Consider the following 23,477-nt stretch of genomic DNA (forward strand, 5'->3'; position numbering starts at 1 on the left):
TGGGAGACTTCAGTTCAACTCCTGGGTCAGGAAGATTTGCTGGAGAAGGGAGAGGCTACCCACTCCAGTATTCTTGGGCTTCCCTTGTGGCTCAGCTGATAAAGAATCTGCCTGCAATGTGGGAGACTCCAGTTCAACTCCTGGGTCAGGAAGATACCCTGGGGAAGGAAAAGGCTACCCACTCCAGTATTCTGGCCTGGAGAATTCCACAGACTGTATAGTCCATGGGGTCACAAAGAGTCGGACATGACTGAGCAACTTTCACTTTCACTTCACTTTCAGACAAGAGAACATGAAAGAAATTTCCAGGTAGGGAGTTTTCCTAAGTCACATGACTCATAAAGTGCAAACCTGAAAAATTATAATAAGAATTCTTAGTTAGAAATGGCCCAATTTTCTACCCTGCTATAGTTCATGGGGTCACAAAGAGTCAGACACAACTGAGGGACTGAACTGAACTGATAGCTTCCATCTGTTGGCAGATAAGAAAAAGGGCCTTATTCTAACTTACTCTAAGTACACTTAATAGCATTACTTATTGAGTTTTTAGTATCACTTTTCATTTTCAAATCATGTTTTCCACATAAACTAATTACTATTACATGGTTATTTTGATAGCAACACAAGGGCGAGGATTGATGATGACAGCGTCCCTTAATGCCTTTTTTATGACTAAAGGGCAAGACAGTTGGAAGAGTTGAAAGTTAGCATCTTAAGGAATGGACAGACATGATCAAATTGTCCTTTTTATCCTTCAACATATTATCTAAAAGTAGTTTTAAATTTTTTGCTACCAATTCTCAAACTCATTGAGAACGTTTAAAATAAATCATTTATTTTATCAGTTCTTCCCATCTCCTAGCTTGATATTTTAAAAACTTTTTCATCATAACCCATCATTTCCTTTTCTGTCTTCAAGAAGTGAGGAACACGTTTTGATCTACCAGGTAATTTGATTTCAAGGAAATGGCTTTACTTTCACCTTTTGCTCAGGCATTCTCAGGAACTCTGGCATTCTACAAATTAATAAGAAACAAGTTACATCTTGGTTTAGAAACAAAGTGTGAATTGTTTGAAGCTCCACTATGTAAGACTACAGGTCCATAAATGTCACTTACTAACCTCCAGATTAAAATCTTAAAGCAATACTTTAAATACAAGGACAGAATGTACTTTTTTATATGTTTTTCTTTAAAGCCGTAAAACTGAAGAAGATACCTGGATGTAATGACATGACAAAGCAATTTTCAGGGTAGAAACACTTTATTTTGATTGTACTGTAATGACATTATGGAATGCCCATGGATTTGAAGATATAGTGCTCTGTAGTATACTTCATGTGTTATACTACTGCTTTATTAAGTCAAGTTATAATAACTCAGCATTTTCTGTAAACAAAGGGAATTGTTTCATTGAGGATGCTCCTGATAAGGACATTGTCCTCAGATTTTATACTGCTGGTACTTCTAGTAATGTAGCAGTATTAATGTAGCAGTATTAATGTAGCAAGTGATCAGCAATCTTTATGCTCCTAAAATTAATTGCTCCCCCGTGAGGTTCAAAGGGGCTTCCGCAGTGGCTCAGTGGTAAAGAATCTGCCTGCAATGCAGGAGACCCAGGAGACTCGGGTTCTATCTCTGAGTTAGGAAGATCCCCTGGAGGAGGAAATGGCAACCCATTCCAGTGTTTTTGCTAGGAAAATCCCATGGACAGAGGGGCCTTGTGGTCTACAGTCTACGGGGTTACAAAGAGCTGGACGTGACCGAGCGACTGCACATGCATGCACACAATGAGGCTCAATGAATGTAGTTGGTCATGGAAAGAACTTCAAATTAGATAATAGAAAAAATCTGGCATGCCTATGGCAGTGTGGCTTAGTGGAAAAGAAAGATTGTTGTTTGCTGTTCAGTTGCTAGGTTGTGTCCGACTGTTTGCAACCCCATGGACTGCAGCATGCCAAGCTTCCCTGTCCTTTACTATCTCCCTGAGTTTGCTCAAACTCATGTCTATTGGGTCAGTGATGCCATCCATCTGTCTCATCCTCTGTCTCTTTCTCCTCCTGCCCTCAATCTTTCCCAGCATCAGGGTCTTTTCCAATGAGTCAGCTCTTCGCATCAGGTGGCCAAATATTGGAGCTTCAGCTTCAACATCAGTCCTTCCAATGCATATTCAGGGTTGATTTCTTTTAGGATTGATCTCCTTGCAGCCCAAGGGACTCTCAAGAGTCTTCTCCAACACCACAGTTTGAAAGCATCAATTCTTTGGTGCTCAACCTTCTTCTTGGTCCAACTCTCACATCCATACATGAGTACTGAAGAAACCATATTTTTAACTATACAGACCTTTGCCAGTAAAGGGATGTCTCTGCTTTTTAATATACTGTCTAGGTTGGTCATAGCTTTTCTTCCAAGGAGCAAACCTCTTCTAATTTTGTGGAAAAGAAAGATGCAATAGTACAAATGAAAAGCTCACAGCCAATCTGGATGGCACACAGTCTCGTCTCTATCCTCAATTAGCCACATGACCTAGGGTGATATGGCTTTTGGACTATTTCCTCGTCAGTAAATTTGGGATATCTACCCACTAAAGATGATTACAAGATAAGGACATGGTTTGATATCTGGTAGTGGAAGGGATTAAAAAAATTACTCTAATAATACTTTTAAGTAATCCATAGATTGAGGGAGATTACATGTTGGGGGATGAGCAAGAAACAACGGTCCAGGCAAATTCTTGGCTGAGTGGAAAACTAGACCATTTTGGCCCTTAGCATTCCTTTTGTGTTTCACAATATTTCACAGCACACTGCTTGGTGAATTATTCTTCTGCCTGGAGCTCTGTGAGGTCTCCTTTCTAAAAGTCCTCTTTGCATTATCAGAGCCCCTTCTTTTTTCCTCAGAAATTGTGTTCTGATTGGCATTGACTAGTAGAAACTTAGCATGAAAACTCGGTTAAACTCATTTACTTTAAGAAGTAGAAACTAAAAAGAGAAGCCCAAACTCAGGTTCGGCTGCTCACCAATTGAAAGTCAATACTTGAGAGACAAGCGCTGGAAGTGCCTTATTCAGGAAGCCTGCATCCTGGGGTTGAAGGTAGACTTGTATTCCAGAACCAACTCCAGAGATTCTGCTTGGCCTTGAAAGTTTTTAAAGGGAAAAAGGAGACATAATCTCAGTTAATCATTGAGAAAGGAGGTCAGATTCATCACCATCTCCCACTGCGTGCAGACTTGGGGGCTCCTTGTGATCTTTCTTTAGATTCTGTCTTGTTCACATAGGTAGCTTGAGGGATTACGGGAGGGGAAACTGGGGAAAAGATATAGTTCACTGTTAATTACTTATCCTTCATCTCTATTTCTTTGATCTAAGAAAAGAATCAACAGGTTAGACAAGGCACTGTGTGATCAAAGTATTTGAAAGGTGTGCTTGAGCAGGAGATGAGTAGAGCCTGCGAAAGTCTGGTTTAAAGGTTAGTTACAGTATAGCTTTTCTAAAGTGACAAGATAAACGGGGCCTCCTGCAGAGAGTGGCTTCCTGCAAAGAGCTATTTCCTGCCAAGAGCTGCTTATATGGGTATTGATTAACACAAAGCATATGCATCATTAGTTACAGGAACTTTAAGACTCATTTGAGAAAGCAAGTGAAAGTTTTGCAATCCCAAATTACCTTGTTGCTGGAGATTTCTCATTTGATTTCTTCAGATCTATCATTGTTGGGCTTTGTGAATAGAGGTGGGGAGGTTGGGGAGGTTCCTCAAATCCTGATATTTTATACAAAATTTTGTGTGTACACGTCTTTTTGATGGAGACGGTCTACAGCTTTCATCAAATTGCCAAAGGAGCATTTGATTTCCCAAATTTTAAGAAAATGAAAGCGTTAGTTGCTCAGTTGTGTCCAACTCTTTGCAACCCTATGGATCGTAGCCCGCCAGGTTCATCTGTCCACGGGATTCTCCAGGGAGGAATACTGGAGTGGATAGACATTCCCTTCTCCAGGGGATCTTTCCAACCTAGAGGCTGAACCTGGGTCTCCTGCATTGCAGGTGAATTCTTTACTGTCTGAACCACCAGGGAATGGTTTAATTCTCTAGAGTATAGAAGGAGAGACATGCTCTTAGTAATGTATTCTAGTGTCTTGTTACTCAAAGTGTGATCATCAGCAAAGAGCATCACCAGCCACAATTGGGAATTGTTAGAAATGTGGCATCTTAGATTTTCTGGATGAATATCTGCATTTTAACACAAGTTTCTAGGTGACTGTTTTGCTTATTACAGTATGAGAAGCCCTGTTCCAGTGGTCAAGAAGTCAGGTCTGAATTTGTACTCCAGCTCTGCCAAACTCTAGGTGTCCTGAGCTTGGATCTTTGATATTGTATGTTGTATAACATTAAACCAAACTCAGTCTAAATACTTGGGCTCCAGTCCAGCATTTGATGACAATCAGTTGCTGATTTTTGCCAAATCCTTGAATCTGCACAGGTGTCTATTTCTTAGTCTGTAAAATAAAGAAGTAGATAAGTCCTCTTTCAACTCTGAATTCTGGAGTTTGCCTTTTGTTTCCCACCCATGTGTTTTGTTACTGCTCAAACAGTAAAGAAATGCACTGCAGGAGACGTGGGTTCGATCCCTGGGTTGGGAAGATGCCCTGGAGGAGGGCATGGCAACTCACTCCAGTATTCTTGCTTGGAGAATCCCATGGACAGAGGAGTCTGGTGGGCTACATACAGTCCACGAGGTCGCAATGAGTTGAACACGACTGAAGCAACTTAGCATGCACAAAGCACAATCATGTTAAGACATATATTTTGTAGTGAGATAGATATGAAGTATGTTACATTAAGCTGTTCACTTGTCAACTGCCGTTGTTGTTTGAGTTGCTAAGTTGTGTCTAAGTGTATCTCTTCCCGTTTACTTTATTAAGATTATTATATTAAGTGTATTGATTAAGTGTATTATATTAGGTGTGTGATGTATATTAAGTGTATTATTAAGTGTATTATATTAACTGTATTGAGCTACACTTCTGCCTCTCAGAATCCTTGCCTTTACTAATTTGGAAATATATATATTCATATATCTGTATGCATATATGTATTCATATGTATACATGCATCAATATAAAGCTAATTAAATTCTTCCAACCAAAATAGTAAGACTGTTTCCAAGTTAGTTACTAGTAAGTTAGCTTGCCATTTCCAGCACAGCCAGCAATACAAATACTGTGGCTCTCCTGTGGAGAAAGAACTTTTAAAATAATCTTAAAATGAGAGGACATAAGACTCCTGTGTTACAGAAAAAAGGACTTCATTATTCACAGCACAGCAACCCCCATAAGTACCAGCACATTCATGTCAATTCCCCGTGACGCTCAGGTCTCACAGAGGCAAAGCGGAGAGTTGCAGATGAATGCCTGCGCAGTGGGTCATGTTACAGGAGAAGAACCCTGAGCTTATAGAATCTGAATCTTCTGCAGTGGGCAGCACACATGCTGTCTTTGGCTCCAGAGTTATTTTTGGTAGTAAATTTGTCTATCGTTTGCTACAGAAAAAGAGACAGTCTCATATTCTAAGGTGTCTTCTATGCAAACACTTGACAAGATAGTGAGGAACAAACTGCAGTCAAGGATTAGTTTAATAAGAAGTGCAAGAATTCTAGTGATCCCTGAGGATTGTATTCCAAGAGTGTTAGCTCTTGACGCTGGATAATAAATAGATCAGAAACATTTTCAAGAGCCGTTCTATTAAAACAACTTGTCTTAAGCTGTTATGAAGTTACAACATCCCTCTTTGTGTGAGGCAGAAATTTGGGTTTGAGGTCAAATTGGAAATCTTTCACCTTGGGGCACAAATATATTGTCTCAGCCAAATGTGAAAGAAAACTGTCATCTAACCGTGGAGGGCGTAGTGGTGAGAAGTTTGTGGTAGAGCAGCTGTGTCTTTTGGAGCCTGAGTCTATAGGAACGCACAGGTCTTTCTGACAAAAGACAACAGAATCATTTTTCTTGCTTGTGGGGTTTTGCTGCTCATCTTGCCTGGACAATCCCATGGGCAGAGAAGCCTGGTGGGCTGCAGTCTATGGGTCGCAAAGAGTCAGACATGACTAAACACGCATGGTCCTCTCACACTCCTGGTACTAGATCATCAAGAACAGGAAAACTGGCAATCGACCTAGACTTCTACCTGTGAATCTTGGCAGAGCTTCAAGTCCTGGCCACCTCATTCTCAAACATTCTAGACCAGTCAAAACATAAGTAAACCAATGGTTTGGGCATGAGCTGGACCTTGAGAGTAGCAGATGGTTACTCAGCTCCTGTTTGCCTACTTTAGGCCCAGGAAGAAGAACCCAGCATTTTAGCCAGTTACTTATATCTCCAGAATCCCATGTGATTGTTGTGATTCATATTGCTTCCTGTCATGTGTTCTAATTAAAAATTTTTAAGCTATCCTTGGGGTGGAAGAAAAGTCTGATTGCAGATTTTTTTTGTAAGTTCTCACTCTGTTTTTTGGTGGGAGAAGGGGTTAGTGAGGTGTTTTCTAAGTGTCAGGTTGTATCATCATAATATGAGTTTAATTTTTAACTTCACGTATTAAAGTAATACTATTCTGCCTGTGTCTCGTGAGAAATCAACTAAAATTTTTTTTCTTTTTTCTTTACTCAGTTACTTACAATGCATCTTTAGATGCTATTATTTCCAGTACAACCAGCAATACAAACACTGTGGTGCTGGCCTGGAGAGAAAAATCTAAAAGGCATCTTAAAATGACATCTTTCAACATTGCCCAGGGCATTCATGCTTTTGATTACCACTCTCAGCTCAATTTAATTGGTATGTAAAATAAATCATGATAACTATGAGGGACTCCTGAATAGTGTGCGATGCATATTTGCATGCATAGGGCCTCTTCACCTTGTTGCTTTTATTGCCAGAGAGACCAGCTTGAGCAGCTCACATTTTATTACCTGAGAATGTCTGATAATGATGCATTAAGATGTATAGCATATATGAACTACTTTGGGATGAAAATATGAGAAAGTACTCTAATGCTTTCATGAGCCTTTTTCTCAGAATTGGTGGGGTATGTAAAATGACATAGAGAAAGAACACTATTTGTGCAGTGTCTGCCCTCGGCAGTCTCCTTAGCAAAATCAAATGCTCAACCCAAACAATGGAGAAAGAGATGGCTACTCACTCCAGTATTCTTGCCTGGAGAATCCCAAGGACAGAGGAGCCTGGCAGGCCACAGTCCATGGGGTTGCAAAGAGTTGGACAGGGCTGAGCGACTATCACTCACTCACTCTACCCAAATGCATCATTTTCCTTGTTCACGTGCACATACACACATACACTCACTAGAGAAATGTAAAATGTAGAACATTTTCTAATCACCTCTCAGAATATAGCTTCTGATGCTTTTTGAAAATTTTCAGACTTGTCCTTTAGCATACTAAGGGACTTTGTTTTTAAAGTAAATTTTTACTGGGGGTACATTTGCTTTACAATATTGTGTTAGTTTCTGCTGTATAGCAAAATGAATTATCTATAACGTATAGGTATATCCCCTCTTCTTTGGATTTTCTTCCCATTTAGATCACCGTAGAGCATTGAGTCGAGTTGCCTCTGCTATGCAGTAGTTTCTCGTTAGTTATCTATCTTACACAAAGTATATATGTATATATGTCATTCCCAATCTCCTAGTTCATTCCACACTCCCCTTCCCCATTTGCTGTCCATACGTTTGTTCTCTGCATCCGTGTCTCTATTTATACTTTGCAAATGGGTTCATCTGTATCATTTTCCTAGAGTCCACATATATGTGTTAATATATACAATATGTATTTTTTCTTTTTGACTTACTCTACTCTGTATGATAGCCTCTAGGTCTGCAAATGGCACAATTTCATTCCTTTTATGGTTGAGAAATATTCCACTATATATACATGCCACATCTTTATCCACTCCTCTGTTGAAGGACTTTCAGAGGAGAGCTCTTTTTTTCTATGTAAATTTTAGCTGAGGATATAAGCAATAAAGATTTTCAGGTGTTGTCTATTTAAATAAATTTTAGGCATGTTGAAAGCTGATAATTTGATTTATATGATATTAGTTCAAATACGAAAAGTGAGGTGTTATTTTAAAAATTGATAGGGTAGTTACAGAGAATGAATAGGTAGTTACACATGGTCTATGGAAGGGATCTTATTGACGCTCTTTCAAAAGTTGTCATTCATATAAAGAGTATTGATATCAGCTAAGGGGCTGAATCTCTAAAATTCCCAACAATCATAGCTGCCATTCATGGTAAAAGAGACTGACTTTGAAGTAAGGGATATGCGAACAGCAAACTTTCAAGGAAGATTGTAGATTTATTAAAGAAAGCTGGAGGAGTTAGTGAATTGGGCTTAAAAGGACTCAAATATCAACCAGCACTTTGATTTATTATTATTTCAGCCCCTCTGTACTGATCTCTACCATGTACCTGGCCCAGTGCTGGAATTATATGTTACTGTATGAAGTAATACTCAGGGTAAAATTTATCATTTACTAATTTCATACTATGGGGTAAAGACTTGAAACGAAAGTACATTCAGTTCCTCTTATTTCTGTAACCCTGGGCTATTAATCCAATTAGGGGTCTGACATTTACGGCGACTCCATAAATCTGAATAGGTTCAGCTCTGCAGTTGGCCCTAAACATGGGAATAGCAGAAAGGGCTCCGCTGAATTTCCTCAGAACCGAAAAAGCACAAGCACTGTGCTCCCAGTTTCTGATGCACTCCCTGAATATGATTAATTTGCTTTTTTGTAAAAAAAAAAAAACCTTGGTCTTTCAATAGAGCAAGTCAAACATATATTTCTGCTGCTCATTTGCTTAGAAATTCTCCATTATTTACATGACAGTGAAAAATAATTGATTTCTTTATACTTTTTCATTAATTTGGAAACTTTAAATATTGTTTTAGTTCTCTCTTACTCCTAAGATAACTTTAATATGATCTGCATTCCTAGGCTGTGTAGGCTGAAGAGGGAAATACCGGGACCAGGAGGAAGAATTTTCTGTCCTCCTGCTTGGGCTGCTGGTGCCTTTTAAAGAAACTTTCGTCCTTTTACCCCATGCAGACCCATCTCCCCTACACCTTCCATTTCAACTACTTCCAGTGATAGAACTCATGCCCTATTAGCCTGGGCTGTTGCACAATGATAGAATTTTCCTTCCTTCAAAACAAGGGTGGATTAGTGCTCAGAAGGTTTTTATCAGTCTGTGGTGATATAGCATGTGATATACTCATTTCAAAAAGAAAGTGTTGTGGGGTATTCCTATTATTAAAAACTTTTTTTTTCTTTCTAATTCTGATTAGCAACTGCTGGCATTGACAATAAAGTTTGCCTTTGGAACCCCTATTTTCTCTCTGAGCCGGTTGGTGTCCTTTGGGGTCACTCAGCCAGTGTGATAGCTGTCCAGTTCTTTGCTTCAAGAAAACAACTTTTCAGCTTCTCCAGAGATAAAGTAAGTAACAGTGTACATTCAGTTTATTTAGTCCTGCCTCCTCAGTTCCTACCCAAATCTATCTTTGGTTTGAAATTCCTCTTAGAGATGGTATAGATTTTTAAAATATAGTAACTTACTACTATGGTTTGGAAATCTATATTTTTAAAAAAGATATTGATGTAATTTAGGATAGTCCTGGGCAACTGGATGAGTTATTTCATTAAAAAAATTGTTCAAACCATGTACTCATAGATTAAATCCTCATTATTGAGCTCTCAATGGGTTGTTTTAAAAGTTTCCAAAGTATTCATTAATCCAATAAAAAACCAGAAGTGGGAATGATAAATGTTACTTTGATAAGATATGGATTAATGGAATCACACGTATAGAGAATGGACTTGTGGACACAGTGCGGGTCGGAGGGGATGGGACGAATTGAGCATAGCGTTGGCATGTATGCACTACCTTGGGTAAAATAGCTAGCTAGTTGGTGCTAGTGGTAAAGAACCCACCTGCCAATGCAGGTAGATGTAAGAGATGTGGGCTCAATCCCTGGGTCAGGAAGATCCCCTTGAGGAGGGCAGTGCAACCCACTCCAGTATTCTTGCCTGGAGAATCCCATAGAGAGAGCAGCCTGGTAGGCTGCAGTCTATAGTGTCACACAGAGTCGGACACGACTGAAGTGACTTAGCATGTATGCAGTGGGAAGCTGGTGTAAAACACATCTGTCCTCTGTGATGACCTAGAGGGGTGGGATGTAAGGGTGGTGGTGGGTGTACTCAAGAGGGAAAGGACACGTGTGTGTGTGTATAGATATATACACAGCTGATTCACGTTGTTGTATAGCGGAAACTAGCACAACAATGTAAAACAATTACATTCAAATTAAAAAATATGGAATACACACAATGAACCAGTGTTGCTTTGCTATTGAAGAGTCTCAGTAAGTTAAAAATCAAAGTTAATCTGCAGAGTATTACATTAAGAAATTTCAGTTAAATAGGTCTGTCCATTCTATTTGATGATATTGATACATATTCTATATAGGGTGGAAAAAACATTGTACCAGAATCAGGTAGTCTGGCTTATATCCTGACCACGTTATTTACTACTCCTATCTCCCGGGTAAATTTATTATCTAATAATCTCGTCATTTGTTCCCCTGTAAAGTTTCTGTTTTGCATAATGCCTGACAGATCCAGTAAACATGCGATAGATTTCAAGAAACCTGATTGGGAGGAGAACATGGATAGGCTATAGACTTACTGGGGACAGCGTTTGGGAGTTTTTCAGTGACTTGGACTTTTAATTTTATTCTGAAGTGGTGCATGTATATATGTAAATCAAATAGAAAAAAAATAGAAATTCACCTCAATTCCTTAGCCTCACCTTGCATAAGGGGAAACAATGGGAACAGTGAGAGACTTTATTTTGGGGGCTCCAAAATCACTGCAGATGGTGACAGCTGCCATGAAATTAACAGACACTTGCTCCTTGGAAGGAAAGATATAACCAACCTAGACAGCATATTAAAATAGAGACATTACTTTGCCAACAAAGGTCCATCTAGTCAAGGCTGTGGTTTTTCCAGTAGTCATGTATGGATGTGAGAGCTGAACTATAAAGAAAGCTGAGTGCTGAAGAATTGATGCTTTTGAACTGTGGTGTTGGAGAAGACTCTTGAGAGTCCCTCAGACTGTAAGGAGATCCAACCAGTCCATCCTAAAGGAGATCAGTCCTGAGTGTTCATTGGAGGGACTGATGTTGAAGCTGAAGCTCCAATATTTTGGACACTTGATGCGAGGAGCTGGAGAAGACCCTTTGGAAAAGACCTTGATGCTGGGAAAGATTGAAGGCAGGAGGAGAAGGGGGCAGCAGAGGATGAGATGGTTGGGTGGCATCACTGACTCAATGGACATGAGTTTGAGCAAGCTCCGGGAGTTGGTGATGGACAGGGAGGCCTGGCATGCTGCAGCCCATGACTGAACTGAACTGATGCATAAGTCCTGCCAAACTTGCTTATTTTAGTATATTATGTACCAGACTGTAAATCTCCTTCACCACTGAACCACCAGTTCCAGTTGATTCTGCCACTGCCATCAAATATATTCATCAGCTTCACCTCTCTTCCATCTGCCACTGCTCTAATCCAAAGTCTCATCTTCTTTTGAATTTTCTCATCCAAACCATGGCAAAGTTTTCCTAACATGTCCTTCTTCTTGCAGACTGGGCTCATTTCAGTCTGGCCTCCATCCTGCAAATTAAGTGGTTTGTAAGAAAAATTCTTCAGCATCTTCTCTTGCCCTCATTTTAAATATCAGCTCTAAAATTCTTAAGCTTTTATATAAAGCTCTTCCCCAGACCAGTTCCTGCTTTTCTCTTTTGTTTATTTGATGTTGCAGCCACATCACACTTGGTTCCCACCATGCTGCCTCATGGTTCTGCTATATGCTTGCTCTCTGTCTTCCGTTCCCTCTCCTCCATGCTCGACTGGCAAAAACCTTTTTATCCTTGAAGTCTCAGACTTTTTTGGAGTCTTTCATGCAGAGCTAGGTGTTCATTTCTCTGCACTCCCATTACACCCGTGGCCCTTCTTAGAGCATGTATTCCGTTGTCTTGAAGTTGTTAGCTTGTGGTCTTAAGCTGGGTCGTATCTTTTCAGCTTGTGTATTGGTATCAGTCATAGTGCTTCACACCTTGCAGTGTTTGTTCAGTGATTATTTGTTGACAGTTTAAAGTGAAGACCTATTACTGTGAATATCAAGTAACAAAGAAACTCAGAATGAAAACTTTTCTGATGCCTTAGTCTTATTTTGTTGTTCTGTTTCCTGAGATTTTTTAGCTCTAACTTCCATTATTGAATTTCACACAATCTGACAAGTATACTTGAAAGTTGTATATGCACATTGTATCTTTCACTAGATTTTGAGGGCTTAAAGGCAAAGATTATTTGCTGAATTCATTTCCTTGAGCTTTTTTTAATCGATGTGTATTGTTGTTGTTTATTTAGTCGCTAAGTCGTGTCTGACTCTGTGACCCTGTGGACTGTAGCCCACCAGTCTCCTCTGTCCATGCTATTTCCCAGGCAAGAATACTGGAGTGGGTTGCCATTTCCTTCTCCAGGGCATCTTCCTGACCCAGGGATCGAATCTATGTCTCCTGCATTCCAGGCAGATTCTTTACCACTAAGCCCCGAGGGAAGCCCACCATACACATGGCAGGTCCTTAATAAATCTTCGTTAAGTAAGCAGATCTTTATCAGAGCTAAGTATGAAGGAAATAACAGATATTTTTATCATTACAGAATTCCCTGAAAGGTGGTATACCTTTAGAAGCAAGTGGAGAAAAATGTTCTTAGAGTCAGAATTAATTGTGTATAGCTATCACCAATGTTAAGACTGCCTGGTCTCTTTCAAGGCAATTTTATCATCCTATTTTTGCTTTGACTTTTAAATCATTACATTGTAATAAAGCTTGTCATGCTGTCTTTCACATTAGTCTAAATCCATTTCACTTCGATAAATGTATAATAATCTTAGCCTGAATGTCTGCACAACAAACAACAGGGTTTTCAGCTACCAGGTTAATCTTGGCTTCATTGTCATAAAATTCTTCTGGATATTTTATAGGAATGGGGTTAATTTAGGGAATAGGGAAAATGAAAGAAAGCATTCTATTTTCAAAAAGTCTTTGATTGAATCATATTTTGGCCTATGAATTGCTAATTAGAGGATTTTCAGATCAAAGCAATTTAGATCTAAATAACTTACTCCAATAATGACCTGAGACTTCAATTCTTTTTTGGAAAACTGCTCTATTGTGCTTTCCAGTGATGATTAAACAATAAATTTATCTGTAGAATTTAATATTATACTAAGCAGTAGTCCAATTGCATTTTGTTTCTGAGTCCTAAATTGTCTCCTAAGATGGTAATCAGTGATAGATGGCATGGCCCTGCTGGGAACCAATAACTTGGTCATTTAGAGGAGGAATCACCATGGGAAGTAAAAGGATTTTCAAAGCCTCTGGGAAATACCTCTGCTGGGGGTTGACGTTCCAACCAGGGAATCTGATTAGGCTTTTCTGTTGCTCCTAACTCCTCTCTTAGGCTGCTCATCCTGACTTGGCCACCAGAATCAGATCAGTTTGTAGCTTAATCTTTTGTTTGAGATTTTGATTTTTTCCAGGGTGTAGTTTCTAGACCGTGGTCCCAAGGTTGGGAAGGAAAATACAAAGGCTCTTGTGCTGGTGACTAGCTCTTACCTGTCGGTCTTCCTCTCTCTCCTGCATACACTTTCTCCTCAAATTTCCTCTATCCACCTAGAGACAAAGCCAGTTTCATTTTGTTTAAATTGTGGAAGTGAACAGATTAATGTTCTTTTGTAGAAATTGAAAACGAGGAAGCAAGTCGGAACAAAGTAAATATTCCTTTCCTTCACCCCTCTTAAAATCAATTCCTCTTCCAAGACATAGCTATTATTAACACTTGATCTGTATAGTCTCACATTTTTATCATATACTTACATATTATAGTATTGATAAATTGCATTATAATATGTGGTGGTGTCATAATTTGTTTTTTATGTACCATCTTACATGTTATACCAATTCAAAGTACTATTTATTCTTGCTTTTATATAAATGGCCTCACGTGATTTATATTTTTCTGCCACTTCCTTTTCCCTAAACAATATCTCCTGCAGATCTTTCATTATGAGTGTATACATATACCTGATTTTTTTACCTGCTGCATAATGATTCATAGTATGGAAGGTCAACCTTAATTATTCAATCACATGTTGATTATAAGAGATATCGTGTCTAACCAGCTATGACAGCTACACACACATGCACGTACACATCTTTAAGACCACATAAGTTGATTTCTTTGTGATATGTTCCTAGACATGGATTTCTAGAAATGATGCTATCGGGCCAACAGGGATTCAACTCTTAAAGAAGGATTTAGATCCAGAATTATTGCACCAATTGGTATATTCATCAGAGACGTGTAAAGGTGTTTGTTTCCCTGCTCCCTTGGTAATGATGTGTGTGTGTGTGTTGTGTGCTCAGTCATATCCGACTCTTTCAGACTCCATGGGCTGTAGCCCTCCAGGCTCCTTTTTCCATGGAATTTTTCTGGCAAGAATACCGGAGTGGATAGCCATTTCCTACTCCAAGGGATCCTCCAGAGCCAGGGATCGAACCCTCACCTCTTGTGTCTCCAGCATTGGCAAGTGGATTCTTTACCACTCTGCCACGTGAGACGATCTTTTGGTAATGACAGATACCATTAATGTGCTCATTCTTTTGTGAATCTAATGGACAAAAAATTAGAATGAATTTCTTCAATTATTTGCTGACCATTTATATTTCTGTTTTTTTATGGTGCATTATCTGATCATGTCCTTTATTTTTTTTTTCATGATTTTAAAAACTTTATTTATTTTTAATCAGAGGATAATTGCTTTAAAATGTTGGATTGGTTTCTGCCTTACATCAACATGAATCAGCCATAGGTATACACATGTACCCTCTCCCTTGAACCCTCCCACCCCTTTAGGTTGTCTTTGAGCACCAACTTGAGCTTCCTGTGTCACATAGCAAATTCCCACTGGCTATCTGTTTTACATATGGTAATGTATATATTTCAGTGCTCCTTTTCAATTCATCCTATCCTCTCCTTCTCTCACTGTGTCCACAAGTCTCTTCTCTATGTCTGTGTCTCTACTGTGGCCCTTTAAATTCTTTATCTTACTAACTGAACTCAGAACTACTATCAATAGTTGTAGCTTGAAAAATACATTGATTATCCCTTATTATATATGATGCAAGTATTTTGCCTCTTTCAAGCATACTTCTTTTAACTTTGTTCATGTGAGTTTAAAAAATTATTTTATTTATGTATGTCTTGGCTGTGCTGGATCTTCATTGCTGCCTGCAGGCTTTCTCAGATTGCAGTGTGAGGGCCTCTTCCTGCAGTGGCTTCTCTTGTTAAGGGCACAGGATCTAGCACGCTCAGTCTTCAACAGTTGTGGCACATGGGCTTGGTAGTTGTGTTGCAAGAGCTTAGCTGTTCCTCCACATGTGGGATCTTCCCAGGCCGGGGATTGACCCAGTGTCCCCTGCATTGCAAGGTAGACTCTTAACCGCAGGATCACCAGGGAAGATTTGTTTATGTGATTTTTATCATTCAAAAGTTTTAAATTTTTGCAAAACTGAGTCTAAGAAATGATTTTCTTTATGGCTCTGGGTTTTGTATCTAGCTTAAGAATGTGTTCCGCACCTCATATTTATAGAGGTGTTCTTTGGTTTCAGCTAATTTTTCTATTCTTGGTTTTTTTGCATTTAATTTTGCAGTTTATTTTTGTGTAAAATTTTTTGTTCTACAAATGGGTAGCCAAGAGGTTTTGAATAATTGCTTTGAATAATTTGTTCCCTGCTGGCTCAGATGGTAAAGAGTCTGCCTGCAGCGTGGGAGATCCAGGTTCGATCCTTGGGTCTGGAAGATACCCTGAAGAAGAACATGACAACCCATTCTAGTATTCTTGCCTAGAAAATCCTATGGATGGAGGAGCCTGGCAGGCTATAGTCCATGGGGTTGAAAAGAGTCCGACACAACTGAGTGACTTCATTTTCACTCACTGGTTTCAAATTCCATTGTTATTATTTGAATTTCCGTGTATACATGAATTTGTTTCTGGATGCTTTATTCTTTCCATTAGTCTATTTGTCTTTTCTTGCATGCATATACCACCGTTTTAACCAGCATAGTTTTTTTATATGCTATGATAACTGGCAGAGAAATTCCTACTTCTGTTTTACTATTTTAATTTTAAGAACCCTCTGGCATTCCAATCCCAAAGAAAGGCAATGCCAAAGAATGCTCAAACTACCCCACAATTTCACTCATCTCATACACTAGTAAAGTAATGCTCAAAATTCTCCAAGCCAGGCTTCAACAATACATGATCTGTGAACTTCCAGATGTTCCAGCTGGTTTTAGAAAAGGCAGAGATCAAACTGCCAATATCGGCTGGATCATAGAAAAAGCAGGAGAGTTCCAGAAAAACATCTATTTCTGCTTTATTGATTATGCCAAAGCCTTTGACTGTGTGGATCACAATAAACTGTGCAAAACTCTTCAAAGGATGGGAATACCAGACCACCTGACCTGCCTCTTGAGAAACCTGTATGCAGGTCAGGAAGCAACGGTTAGAACTGGACATGGAGCAACAAACTGGTTCCAAATAGGAAAAGGAGTATATCGAGGTGGTATATTGTCACCATACTTATTTAACTTCTATGCAGAGTACATCATGAGAAACGCTGGGCTGGATGAAGCACAAGCTGGAATCAAGATTGCCAAGAGACATATCAATAACCTCAGATATGCAGATGACACCACCCTTATGGCAGAAAGTGAAGAACTAAAAACCCTCTTGATGAAAGTGAAAGAGGAGAGTGAAAAGATTGACTTAAAGCTTAACATTCAGAAAACTAAGATCATGGCATCTGGTCCCATCACTTCATGGCAAATAGATGGGGAAACTGTGGAAACAGTGAGAGACTTTATTTTTGGGGGCTCCAAAATCACTGCAGATGTTGGTTGCAGCCATGAAATTAAAAGACGCTTACTGCTTGGAAGGAAAGTTATGACCAAATTAGACAGCATATTAAAAAGCAGAGACATTACTTTGTCAACAAAGGTCCGTCTAGTCAAGGCTATGGTTTTTCCAGTAGTCATGTATGGATATGAGAGTTGGACTATAAAGAAAGCTGAGTGCCGAAGAATTGATCCTTTTGAACAGTGGTGTTGGGGAAGATTCTCGAGAGTCCCTTGGACTGCAAGTAGATCTAACCAGTCCATCCTAAAGGAGATCAGTCCTGAATTTTCATTGGAAGGACTGATGTTGAAGCTGAAACTCCAATACTTTGGCCACCTGATGCGAAGAGCTGATGCATTTGAAAAGACCCTAATGCTGGGAAAGATTGAAGGCAGGAGGAGAAGGGGACGACAGAGGATGAGATGGTTGGATGGTACCACCGACTCCAAGGACATGAGTCTGGATAAACTCCAAGAGTTGGTGCTGGACAGGAAGGCCTGGCATGCTGCGGTTCATGGGGTCGCAAAGAGCCGGTCACAACTGAGTGACTGAACTGAACTGAACTGGCATTTTGTCTTTCTAAGTAAATGTTAGGATCAGTATTCATGTTCCATGGAAAATTACATTAATTTTTGAGTTGTATTTCCCTTCAATTTGAACGTGACATCTTTAAAATATTGAGAAAACATATTCTGTATTTTACTTATTGTTCTTTGAATGGTCTTTCCAGAATAATTGTACACTAAGTTTTCATTCCTTGTTGAGGTTTTTCCTCCACATTTCAGAAAGCATCTTGTCATAGTCTTGACTTTTATGGGGGTGTTTATAATGGGATGTGCCCACTTTCTATATAACCTATGCATTTAGTTTTTAAATGCAGCAATTTTTTTTTTCTAAAACATTTTTTAACTGCCTGTTACTTGCGTATACTCTTTTGTTGTTTGCTCATATGGGGGATTTTGACTTTTAGCTCTTTAATTTCATGTTAAAGAAATTAACATGCATTTTCTTATCAGATAATTTTAATACCTGGAGTCATTGGAGAACCAAATTTGATATTTGCTGTTCTTGTGTTCTCCCACATGGTGATATGTTTCCTTTTTATGTCTAGTTATCATTTATTGCTACCTCATTTTTGGTTGTTGCTAAGCTATAGACATTCTGAAGAATGAAATTGAAAATGCTTTCCTCCAGAGATTTGTGTTTGTTTCTGCAATATAGAAATAAAGAAAGCTATTGTCCTGAGGCTACTGCATTTTCCTTTTTCATTGTCCTTTTAATTGAACAATCTTGCTTCAGTGCCTCCTTTGTCCTGCTGGTCCAAGGCTTAGGCTCCTGCTTATAGTCTCTTCATGTATGCCACTGTTCACTGTCTCCATATTAAGTTTGCTTCTTATTCCTCTTTCTTCTTTTGGACCTGTGGAGATTGTCCCCAATCCCTGAAGATCCAGCGAGGCAACAGAAATTATGTTTTAGTCAGAGCTGTTTTTCTCTGAAGCAGGAAAGCCCCCTACAAAATCCTGGTCTGCAGTGATACTTGAGCCAGAGTTCCCTTATTTTAGTTGGTTTTCACTTACTTTCTTCAAAAAGGTTGTTAGTATAAATATTGAACTTAAAAAAAGAAAGAAGTTTAAAGTGTTTATGTTTATTTTGTGAATAAAAAAGAGACAGTTGCTGGAGAGGGTGTGGAGAGAAGGTAGCCCTCTTTCACTGTTGGTGGAAATGCAAACTAGTACAGCCACTATGGAGAACAGTGTGGAGATTCCTGAAAAAACTGGAAATAGAACTGCCATATGACCCAGCAATACTGCTTCTGGGCATACACACCGAGGAAACTAGATCTGAAAGAGACATGTGTACCCCAGTGTTCATCGCAGCACTGTTTATAATAGCCAGGACATGGAAGCAACCTAGATGCCCATCAGCAGGTGAATGGAAAAGAAAGCTGTGGTACATATACACCATGGAATATTACTCAGCCGTTAAAAAGAATACATTTAAATAAGTTCCTATGAGATGGATAAAACTGGAGCCCATTATACAGAGTGAAGTAAGCCAGAAAGATAAACACCAATACAGTATACTAACAACATATATATGGAATTTAGAAAGATGGTAATGATAACCCTATGTGCAAGACAGAAAAAGAGACACAGATGTACAGAACAGAATTTTGGACTGTATGGGAGAAGGCGAGGGTGGGATGATCTGAGAGAACAACATCGAAATGTATATTATCAAGTGTGAAACAGATCACCAGTCCAGGCTGGATGCGTGAGACAAGTGCTTGGGGCTGGTGCACTGGGATGACCCAGAGGGATGGGATGGGGAGGGAGGTGGGAGGGGGGTTCAGGATGGGGAACACATATAAATCCATGGCTGATTCATGTCAATGTATGGCAAAACCCACTACAATATTGTAAAGTAATTAGCCTCCAACTAATAAAAATAATTGGGGAAAAAAGAAAAACAGACAGTAATCTTTGAAACACAAAGTTTGAAAACTTCTGTTTAAAGCCTGAGAAAAGAACCCTGTTATGTTTTTCAGTGTTATGTGAGTAATGATAATAGCCAAAAAATCAATTTAACTGAAATTTTAAAATCTTCCACATGAACTTTTGTTCTGAAAAAAGAAAACTTTTGAAACAAAATGTTGATTTTAGTTAAATTTATTGCCGAACTTGAACTGGGAAATAAGTGAGATTTTTTTCAAAACAATTCATAGTGTTAAGAAGCATTTTGACTTTTTCAAGGTCAGTGATAGAATACCAAACAGACACACAATAGAAATCTGTGCCTTAGAGCTGTATGTCTTCTCTCATTTTCATTGAAAAAGATGGAAAAAAAAAAAAGATGATAATGGCTGTGGTAACAATTTAAGAGCGAATAGCACAAGAGGTTTTAATTTCTGACTAATATCTTAAATTAGATCTCATCCTGGGGGGGGAAAATGGCAAAAATATTTCTTAAAAGAAGATCTGTTATATGACTTAAAGATAAAAACACTAACTGAGGTGTTCAGTAGAATACTTTTGCTAGTATATATCATGTCAAACAAAATTGCTTCTAAACGTTCACTGATTATGCCTTTGTGGATTATCCCAAGGCTTAAATTCTAAATAAATAGACTTGTTAATACATAAAGGTATATTCAGAAGAGCCAATGCCCTCAGTTCCTGTTATCCTATTATCTGCAAGTAGGCTATCCATTTTTGTGGATTATCCTGGAGAGCTGAGCTGCTGCACTGCTGTCTTCAAAATCCCCTAGTGCTGTATTCTCTCTCTCTCTCTCTCTTTCTTATTGTCATTTTATATCTATGCCCTGCAGGATGGCAGGATTTAGTAGCAAATGTTTGATGCAGTCAAACAAGTCTCATTTAGATAACAGTTGTCTGGGGTCTGTCTTCTACTTTTTTCTCACTTTTCTATCATTATTAGGAAACTTTACAGTTTTTCCCATAACCACTTTGAATTAAATTTGAACATGTTGCCAATATGTAAATAATACTGATTTGGTTTTAAAAAGTGCACTGAAAACAGATTCTATATCCATCCATACATCTATTTGTGCACCCATCCTTCCATGAAGTTACCCACTTAATAAATCTAATATTTATAGGATAAAAAAGTTTTGTTTATTTATATATTATAGTTTTATTAGGCTTCCCCAGTGACTTGGCTATAAAGAATCCACCTGCAATGCCCAAGCCACAGGAAATGTGGGTTCGATCCCTGGGTCCGGAAGATGCAGGAGGAGGGCATGGAAACCCACTCCTGTATTCTTGCCTGGGAAGTCACATGGACAGAGGAGCCTGCCGGGCTATGGTCCATGGGGTTGCAAACTTTATAGTTTTGTTATGCCTGTGTGAAATGATTCTGCCCATCTCTAGCAGGGAGCAGGAAGAAATTCCTCAGTAAAAATAGACAGATTTCTTTAACCCAGTTTTCACAATACCCCTTCTTGAAACTGCTTCCATTTTGTTAGTTTGGAACGTATAGATAATGGATTGAGCAATTTCAGTGCATTCCAAAAAAATTGGCAGAATTTCAAAGCTGGCAGGGGCCCATTCTGTATAAAGGTGAGGAAATGGAAAGATAATATAATACACCTAAACTGACAGAACTGAGTAGTATTAAAATGAAGATCAGGATGTCTGGAGTCTCCATCTTTGATTTCTAGTGCTAGTTATGATTTGTATGGGATTTGCTTTCATAATCCTGCATTATTAAATGGCAACAAGACAAAGATTAAGTAGAAAGATGTCTTCATCATTATGTGAAAAACTAAATTCTGCCTTGATATAAAATCACAAGCTTAGATATTTATTCCTCTAATACTGTAAAAAGGGAAATAAAATAAAGAGCCATGTATAAATCATTTCAAAGACTAGACTTAGTAAGTCTTGTTTGGACAAGCATCACAAGTTCTCAGGTATTGTGATGAAAATAAAAAGTACAGTTTAGATGAGAATTTATGGAAAATATAAATTAAAAAATGATCATTTACTCAATGATAGTTTTTAAGCCTGGGTGTTTGTCCAGTTCTTTATTTTCCCTACTAAGAATAAAGGAAACATCTCTAAGATATCTGGAATGGAAAATGATATTAAATATACTGTTTTCTGAAATGTGGCATAATTCTCTTCCAGAAGTCAACATGAGCATAAAAAAGAGGAAAATCAAGAATTCTCAATAATAACTAGTTATTTAAGTGACATTTTGCAAAGAAAATAGAATTAATGTGAGATATTTTTCATGTTTAAAGATTTATAGGCTGATTAGGGGAGCACAGTTATCTGGTTTAAAGCCAAGTCACATGATATTACTGATTAAGCTGAGAGAAAAAGGCCTTGTTCAAGGCGATTAGCATTGACCTTAAAACCAAGTCGAGAAGCTAAAGTGTAATACAATGGAAATACTTGGGAAATTAAAGAAAACTCATGCTTGAGCCCCATCCTCAGAGAGTCTGATTTAATTGGCTTTGGAAAAGGGCCCAAACATAAGCATTTTCTCAAACACCATTGGTATTTCTAGTGTCAAGATTGAGAATCACTAGTATAGATTATGGAAGTATAGGAAAAATTGAAAATCATATGGGAAGTCACATGCCATGACATTATCTCTGGGAGAACTGAAACATGTACAAAAATGTTTTGTACATTGATGATGGCATATAAATGTTGTTGGCTTTGATTCTTAGCAGAAAGAAAAATTAGATAGTTAAAGATGGAAGGGAACTTAGTAGGATCACTAATTATGAAAATTAAGGGTGCTTCAAGGGAAGGAGGGAAAAAAGAAAAGTAAAAATTAATTTTAAGAAAAATTAATGAAGATACACATTATGATTTTTAAAAGCAACTCTAGTTTTAATTGCTGATAGCAGGAACTCACCTGTCATAGAGTAGAGGTTATCACTCATCTATTTTTAATTTTTCACTTAATTAAATGTGACTAAATGTCAACAAAATATTAAAGTCAGTATAAATGATTTGAACAACGTGTGGAAAATGATTCTGGGGAAATTATAGTCCATTAATACTGTTGGGTTATTGCTAATCTATACTCAATCTTGCCCAATATTATTTTTCTAAAATGAAGTTCTTCTGAAATAAAGTTAATATCAGCTTTTTTAGGAACAAATCCATACCAAACAAGACAGGATTTTGAACAATGGGGATATAACTATTTTAAGTTATATGAGAGTTTGAGAGTGATATAGATGTGTTTAATCTTGTGACTCTAACATTCAAAATAATAATTTATCCATCCTGTTATATTTAGAACACTTTGAAATATATTTGAAAGTCTTAGTTCTTATAGGATTTGTATTTTTGAGGATAAACACCCAATATATCAGTTTAGTTCAGTCACTCAGTCGTGTCTGACTCTTTGCGACCCCATGAACTGCAGCACACCAGGCCTGGCTGTCCACCATCAACTCCAGGAGTTTGCCCAAACTCATGTCCACTGAGTCAGTGATGCCATCCAATCATCTCATCCTCTGTTGTCTCCTCCTCCTGCCCTCAATCTTTCCCAGCATCAGGAATTTTTCACATGAGTCAGCTCTTTGCATCTGGTGGCCAAAATATTGGAGTTTCAACTTCAACACCAGTCCTTCCAAAGAAAATTCAGGACTGATTTCCTTTAAGATGGACTGGTTGGATCTCCTTGCAGTCCAAGGGACTCTCAAGAGTTCTATCCAACACTACAGTTCAAAAGCATTAATTTTTCGGTGCTCAGCTTTCTTTATAGTCCAACTCTCACACCCATACGACTGCTGGAAAAACCATAGCCTTGACTAGATGGACCTTTGTTGACAAAGTAATGTCTCTGCTTTTTAATATGCTGTCTAGGTTGGTCATAACTTTCCTTCCAAGGAGTAAG

General features: G+C 38.4%; 1 protein-coding gene across 1 annotated transcript in view; it reads left to right on the forward strand.

Annotated features, from left to right (window-relative positions):
• The window catches only part of WDR49 (WD repeat domain 49), a 169,992-nt gene that overhangs the window by 40,911 nt on the left and 105,604 nt on the right, over positions 1-23,477 (forward strand). Inside the window, exons 6-7 of the mRNA XM_065942875.1 lie at positions 6,657-6,824; positions 9,356-9,504. Of these exons, the coding sequence (XP_065798947.1) occupies positions 6,657-6,824; positions 9,356-9,504 (317 nt within the window). The remainder of the gene's footprint in view (positions 1-6,656; positions 6,825-9,355; positions 9,505-23,477) is intronic.

The sequence above is a fragment of the Muntiacus reevesi genome, chromosome 8 (assembly GCF_963930625.1).
Source record: "Muntiacus reevesi chromosome 8, mMunRee1.1, whole genome shotgun sequence".
Classification (NCBI taxonomy): Eukaryota; Metazoa; Chordata; class Mammalia; order Artiodactyla; family Cervidae; genus Muntiacus; species Muntiacus reevesi.